The following is a 7,740-nucleotide window of genomic DNA, read 5'->3' on the forward strand; positions in this document are numbered from 1 at the left end:
TCCTCCCAGCGGCCCCCAGCGGCTTTGGTCCGTCCCAAGGCTTCCCGGAGCTCGCCAGGCCCCACGGCTTGGGGAGGCAGGCTCTGGGCCAGGCGCGGTCGGGACGACGGCGTGGGTCCCCAGGTGCCAAGCAGCGCGCCGCGCGAGGCCGCTGCCGCCCATCCAGCTTCGCAGCCGGGGCTGGCAGCGCCGCGCTCCGCTCGGAGGGCGTTCGGCGGCGGAGTCCGGTGCTCGGGAGGGGCGAGGGGAGCCTCAGCCCCCTCCGCCGGCCCAGACCGAGGAGGGAGCGAGCAGGCGCGGAGCTGGGGCAGGCGCAGGGCGGTGGGCGCCTCTCCCTGGGTACAGTCTCCCTGCTGCGCGCTCCCCGGGGCTGGGTGGCCTCAGACCTTGGCAGCCAGCAGTGCTGTGCGCCCCGCTTTCCCCGGGGTGCGTTAAGCGCCAGGCAGGAGCTGCTCAGCTGGGGTCACCGGACTCCTTCTTCCCCTTTCCCGGGAGCCGGCGGGTTGAGCTAGAAGCCAACCGCAGCCGGCCGTGCGCTCCTATAAATAGCGCGCGTGTGCCCGCCTCGCGCTCTCCCGGCTGCGCGAGGACAGAGAAAGTTGTGCGCAGGGACTCCGGGCGTGCGGCCGAGGCAGGAGAGGACCCCGCCGGCCGAGCCGCTCTGCACCCGAGAACTGATCCCGCGAATTCGTGCTTTCCGTGCTGGGGACCCGGCTAGCCAATGCGTAGCTGCCGACTTCCGAGAGACACCAAGCTTTGGGGAATTTTTGGCTAAGCGAAATTGAGAGTCGCCAGAGACCTGGCCGTGAACACAGCCTCGCGTTCTTCCCAATCCGGGAAACACCTTCTGCTTCTGTAATTCGTCCCTGCCGCGAGCCAGACACGTACTGGACCGACACCGGCACCGCTCGGCATCCACCGTCCCCGTGGCTTCTCTGAGTCCCCTTCGTTTTTCCTGCTTCGTGGTTCCCCCGGGGGTGCTTGGGTTTGGGGTGAGAATTTATCATTTTCCTCTTTGAGGTGTGAATGTGAGGGTTTGGTGACTTTCAGATGTCTAGGAACGAGGGTGGGTGCAGGGGCCCCAGGCAGGGCTGATTCTTGGGCGGAGGAGGGTGGGGTATAGGGGGTTCTGCATGATCTCCTTAAAGGACAAAGGTAGCAGAGCCAGCGAGAGAGCGCGAGGGGAGACTTTGACTTCAAACCACAGGATTGGAAGTGTGTGCGCCGCCGCCGCCGTTCCCGCAGCGCTGTCGATCTAGCCACGGGCATCTTGCCGAGCTCCGGGGTCGCGGGGTAGGAGGCGACGCGGGCGAGCAGAAGCGCCCGCCGGCTGGCCACGAGGCTCACCATGGGCTCCGGGGGCCGGGCGCTGTCCGTGGTGCCGGCTGTGCTGCTGGCCCTCACTCTGCCCGGGCTGCCCGTCTGGGCGCAGAACGACACGGAGCCCATCGTGCTGGAAGGCAAGTGCCTCGTGGTGTGCGACTCGAACCCGGCCACGGACTCCAAGGGCTCCTCTTCCTCCCCTCTGGGGATCTCGGTCCGGGCGGCGAACTCCAAGGTCGCCTTCTCGGCGGTGCGTAGCACCAACCACGAGCCGTCGGAGATGAGCAACAAGACGCGCATCATTTACTTCGATCAGGTCAGACCCCGAGGGACGCGGGGTGTCAGGAGTCCGGTGGCGGGAGGGGCGATGTCCAGGCAGCTCAGGCCCGGGTTCAGCTGCCCTGATTGCGATTTGGGGGATCGTTTCGGCACTCGCCTCCCCAAAGGTCTTGGTCTGAAACTTCTGATGTCTCTCCCGCCGCCACCCCGCCCCCATTCCCTCTTGGCCTCCGGACGAGCTGCTGGGGTGGTGGGAGAGAGGCCGGGCGTGTAGGGCCGGGCGTCGAGAGCTCAGCACAAGTTTAACAGCAACAGGTCCATAGGAGCTGGCAGGATCCTGGTCCCTGGACCTCGCCATCTCTTGGCCAGAGCTCGGCCCCCTGGCTCAGACTCCTCTGCGGGAGCCGCTGAGGCCATTCTCGGGCACAGTACTCTCTCTGATGCTGGATAAATGATTTGTTTCTCCCGGGTGGAGAAACGTCTCCCCAAAGAGAGCTCCGGGGGCTCCCCAAAGAGATCTCTGCAGAGATCTCGCGGGTGGCTGGAGAGTGTGGGAAGCTGTGGCCCCGGTCTCATCTCGCCCACCTTTCCGCCGCCAGGATCCCCATATACATTGCAGGTACCGCTGTAGCGGAAAGCCCTTCTCTGCTACTTGGAGAAAAGTTGAGAGAAGGAGAGGAAAAGGAATCGGGCAGCTGCACTGAGCTCCCGTAGGGAAGCGCTGGGGAGCCGTTCTCCCTTCCCCTGCTCCGGTCCTTCCAGAGACATGCAAATTAGTGGGGAAAGACAGACTTGGGGGCTGAGGATAGGGGGTGGGGGAGGAACTGATGAAAGCTGTGGCTTTTTTTTTTTTTTTTTAGCGATCTGGAGCTCTGGGGTTTGGCTGATGAGAAACTCCAGGATATCAGCTTAGCAAGGCGTCTTAAAACTGAAATCAGACTCCAGGGGTATCATTTCAACGTCAACAGCACCCAGAGTCTTTTAAATTCCAAAGTCGTATGTGTAGTTCACAGTTGTGTGCCGCATGGGCAAGAGCACAGGTTAAGTGGTGCTGCAGGACGTGCCAGGGAAGGGATGAGGTGACATTTCTATTCCTTACTTAATTGTTCCTAAGTAATATACTCTCCAGCTGGCCAAAGACAGGGAATGTCTCTCTGGGGCTTCCTATTGAATAGCCATCATTTTAAAAGAATTAAGCAGCCCCTTTGGGGTTTTGGTGCGCTATTTTCCGTCTTGATGGAAATGAAGTCTAGCAGGACCCCTGGTTTGTATGTCAATGCATTAATTAAATGCTGTGGACATAGCACTATCCTCTGTACAGTGCATTCTTTTCAGTGACCTTTCTGTCAGTTAGAAGAGGAGAAGGGTTTGTTCTTCTGTTCCGGGTGCCCATGCATCTTAGAGACAACAAGACACATTTAGTTACAAATCTGGATGTGCCTGGATGCTCTAATTACAATGTGGAGTCAACATCCAGCCTTACGTGTAGTCAACACTAATCAGCCCGTTCCATTATTGCTAATGAATTATGCTACTTGTATCTGATTCAGGAAGTCCCTGCTAAGTACCTCAAATTATTTTAAATGTGCTTAAACAAATCTTTGTAAAATCTCTGTTAGGAATTATTGCATAGCTTGTGATTTGTTGTTGAAAGACCATTGATCATCGGGTCAGAGAAAGAAATCTGATGCTTACTTGGAAAAAGGCGTAACCTCAGAATAAAATGATACACAAACATACATTTTAATTTGGGGGTTGAGCCTGGTACATCTACCTGACCATCACTATAATTCTGGTGCACTGCTCACAGGCAATAGTATGTCTTTAGGGAATTATGCAAAGGGCTTAATATTAGCATGAATGTAGTGTTTAAAAGAGATAGTAGCAGATTGCCGTTGATATAGGGGAAATGTATCTTTATAAGGACATCTGATTTTTTTGAATGCCACTTATAGATTTATTTCCTGGAGACAAATGGAAGAAACCCTAGTTATATCCTGCCCTCCGCCCCTGCAATACACACACACATACACTCTCCTGCTCTTCTTCATAGGAAGGGTCATACCTATGTGACGTTTAGCTTATGAGGTCACTTATTGAAATTCAGAGCTAATTTCATAACCAGTAGAATCAGGCCGAACATCTCAGAATACAGAATGCACTGTTGTTTTCTTGGGAACCAGTGCTTTATTCCACTCTTTGTTTTTGCCCCTTGAACTTTAAATGAAGAGCAGGTGATTGATAAGGGAATGGATGACGGATAACAGTGGGAGGAACACAAGAAGGCCACCTGTTTCACAGTCTCTACCCTTTGGCAGCCTGCAAAGGCTGAGTCATTGCCAAAATATTATAATTAAGGCCTGGATGGCATAGGAATGAAACAAATGGCCGTGGGGCTTAGCAGGGGGGCTTTGGCGGAGCCTCAGAGGAGGGCTGGGCATTCAGCCCACTCTGTGTACCAACTGTTCATTGTCATGGATTATGTCACACGGTGGAGGGAGTGTCCAGGCCTCTGTGTGGTGTGTCCGGGAATGACTGCAGAGAGCCCATGGATCCCAATTGGCTGGCTTGGACACGTCACCTCTGGACACCGTGAAGGCTCGTAGAGGGTGGGCGCGTAAATATGTGGCAGAAGCCTTTTATTTGACTCTCAAGGTAAAGCTAATATTTATAAGCCCTCACATGTTTCTAGATGTTTCCAGAGCCATTGGGCCTTGCTGGAATTGAGGCATGACTACAAAGCTGTCACTTTATTTTTTCTTATACCATTTAAAAGACAGAAGAACCTTCCAATATACAAATCCGTTTTCCAAGTCACTAAAGAAAGAAGGAATAGAACTCAATGTTTTATTTTCTATGGTTTTAAAAGTTAGTTTTCTTTCTTAAGAAAGAAAGAAAAAAGAAAGGAAAAGAAAAAGGAAGGAGGAAAACTTATTTTACTTACAGCAGAGAATATTGTAATAATTGACTGTTGTTTATTCTTTTTATTTGTAGATCCTAGTAAATGTGGGTAATTTTTTCACCCTGGAGTCTGTCTTTGTAGCACCAAGGAAAGGAATTTACAGTTTCAGTTTTCACGTAATTAAAGTCTACCAGAGCCAAACAATCCAGGTATGTCTTTCGACCTGTTCCCTCTGTACCCTCAAGCGACAGTGTTTATCAGCAGTGGGTTATGTATTTAAGTATTTATCCAAAGATGTGTTTTCGTTGTAAAAATAAACAACCATCTTTATAGTAGTTTATTTTTAAAACACTTAATTTCCAATAACATCTATTAAGGCATGTGACAAGAAGCATATAGAAGAATAAGCAATGGAACTTATTACCTTAATAACAACGTCGCTTAAAAAATATTGCTTAGTAAAAATTCAGTGACACAAATCTCTTTATAAGATCTTGGTTGCTTTTAACGCATGTGCAAAAATTACCTGAATTTGTAAGAAAAAAGCTAGTAAGACTATCAGAGCTTTACAAGTAACTGCTAAATAATTAAAACAAATTTGCTGTCATCGTTAAAATTATGAGCTACAGTTAACGACTGAGAATAAATCTATGAAGGAACAGTTATTCAATATACTTTTAAAGAAACGATGTGCTGTGCTTATCCTCTCAGTAGTTTATCCTCAGTTACTCTGATGTTGGTGGATTCTTACCAATTGCAGTTTCACAGTTAATATATTTTGTGTTGTGCTTTCTAAGGAACGGGCTTGAGTTTACACTCAAGGACAATGATGAAGCTAGTTCCTATAGTATTCTAATATGCCAGCACCCAATAACACCAATACATGTCTATGGAATTCTAGGATAACTTTTTATCATATGTTCAGTGTTTGTATTGTATACTATGTCCATGTGAATGATAGATTACACACTCATCTACTACTTTTACATATCCTAGTGAATGGATAAATTGATAGGCCTCAGATTTAATTTATTCAATATTATTTTTAACATAAAAGGAATGAATATTTAGTAAACAAATTTACTTCCATGGAAAAGCTTTTCCCAAGCCCCAACATTTAGAAATTTTTGTAATGTTTAACACAGTATAATCAAAATTGTAGTATGGAGAGAAGGGAATAAATTAGATTTGATTCTGTGGTAATTATCCATCATTAAACTCTTCAGTGGTAGTGGTGATTATTATTTTTAATACACATTTCTTATCAGGGAAAATGAAGAAATCACAACACACATATTCCATAATTTCAACTGATTTTTAGCACTCTGCATGTCTCAGCGGTACAGTAAACCTGCAAGGATGTTAGTAGAACCTTGCTGTACCTGGGTTTCTCAGAGCAAAGGGCACTGGGGCTCTTTTTGCTAATGTACTGGGAAGCCACAGGCTCACGTCATTGCCAAAAACTTGCTACTGAATACAAGAGGTGTAAATAAAGTATTCAATAGTAGGCTTAAGTTATGTGCTGAAGGGAAGCCAGTTTTCACATGGCTAGGTTGCTCTCCATGGATGGTATTCTTCTGTGAGCATTTAAGGAAATTTCTATGGGAGAAATTAAAAAAAAATTTTTTTTGAATTAAAAAAGATCAGCTCGGTAAGATCATACTAAGCCTAGCCACCACTATCTGCTAATCTGAAAGGAAAGGGATATATTTACTGAACATCAGTTATTTTACCAGGTTGGTCATTTTAGACATCATTTTTTACCCCCTGCCCCTCATAGATGCTTTGACTTCCTTTCTTTCTTTCTCTTTTCTTTTCTTTTCTTTCTTTCATCCACAATATTAGTTTCAGGTGTACAACATAGTGAGTCAACATTTTTATAGATTATATTCCATTTAAAGCTATTATAAAATAATGTCTGTATTTCCCTGTGCTGTGCAATATATCCTTGTAGCCTATTTATTTGATACATAGTGAGTTTTACTTCTTAATTCCCTACCCCTACCTTCCTCTCCCACTTCCCTCCCCTCACTGGTAACCCTAGTTTGTTCTCTGTAACTGTGAGTCTGTTTCTGTTTTGTTTTATTCATTCATTTGTTTTGACTTTAGAGAGAGAGTTTCAGTGTTTTTTTTTTTCCTTGTAGGTTAACCTGATGTTAAATGGAAAACCAGTAATATCTGCCTTCGCTGGGGATAAAGACGTTACACGTGAGGCTGCCACGAATGGGGTCCTGCTCTACCTGGATAAAGAGGATAAGGTTTACCTAAAACTGGAGAAAGGTAACTTGGTCGGAGGCTGGCAGTATTCCACGTTCTCTGGCTTTCTGGTGTTCCCCCTATAGAATTTGATTTCTTCGCGATGTTCATCCAGGTGAGGGGCGGCCCACCCCTGAGTTCCTGGAAGATCATTTCCTCATCATCGGATTGATGTCTTTTCTTGGTTTCTCATGGGTGAATATGGATTCTCTGTAAGGATGCTAGGCCTGTCTGAAGCAGTACTGAGCTCCACAGATTATTTTTGTGCGTGTGCGTTTCCGTGTACTTGGATCGAGACTCACAGCAGTTGATACCCATCTATGCTTAAGTGTAACAGTTCAGAGCTGTCTGCAAGGTTTATTCTGAATTTAATTTCCTGGAATTACTGAATTCGTTGCAGATGTGGCATTTTATTTAGTTAGTTTTCAAAGACCGGCAACCGGGTCTGAGAATTAGAGAACTGTATAAAAGTTCTGACTTCAATCAACGATTTGTGTGATACTGCCAAAGAATTGTGTGCTGTGTTGATATACTGGTTTCACTTGTTTTTATTGCTTTGGAATTCGTTTTTTTGGGTTTTCTTAAGGTAACTGCTGGCTTTGTGTCTTCTCTACAAATAGGGTAATGGCTTGTCTGCAAATTTACTCTATGAGGTCACCATCAGGACTTCCCTTTAAAAAAAATGCTTCATAGTTGTATTTTAATTATATATGTGAAAGAGTCATATTTTCCAAATTATATTTTCTAATAGGAAGAATAGATCATAAATCTAACAAGGAAAAAGTTGCTTACCCGAATTCTAAGTGCTCCATCGTCAAACCTCCGCTAAACAGCTCTCCTCCACAGGAAATCTTACACTCTATTTCTCACTTTAATTAACGTGATTGATAATAACCACTTTTTAAGAACCTAAGGGATTTTTTTTTCCCTTAGACATGACCACTTTATTAACTGGAGATGGGATGCCCTTGTTTTTAATT

The 7,740-nt window shown here is 46.6% G+C and overlaps 1 protein-coding gene across 1 annotated transcript; it reads left to right on the plus strand.

Annotated features, from left to right (window-relative positions):
• Nucleotides 1-1,348: 1,348 nt before the first annotated feature.
• Nucleotides 1,349-6,846, plus strand: CBLN4 (cerebellin 4 precursor). Its single transcript, XM_068524253.1, has 3 exons — nucleotides 1,349-1,639; nucleotides 4,597-4,713; nucleotides 6,649-6,846. Exons 1-3 carry the CDS (start codon nucleotides 1,349-1,351, stop codon nucleotides 6,844-6,846), a joined length of 606 nt encoding a protein of 201 aa, XP_068380354.1.
• Nucleotides 6,847-7,740: the final 894 nt, after the last annotated feature.

The sequence above is a fragment of the Eschrichtius robustus genome, chromosome 16, assembly GCF_028021215.1.
Source record: "Eschrichtius robustus isolate mEscRob2 chromosome 16, mEscRob2.pri, whole genome shotgun sequence".
Taxonomy (NCBI): Eukaryota; Metazoa; Chordata; class Mammalia; order Artiodactyla; family Eschrichtiidae; genus Eschrichtius; species Eschrichtius robustus.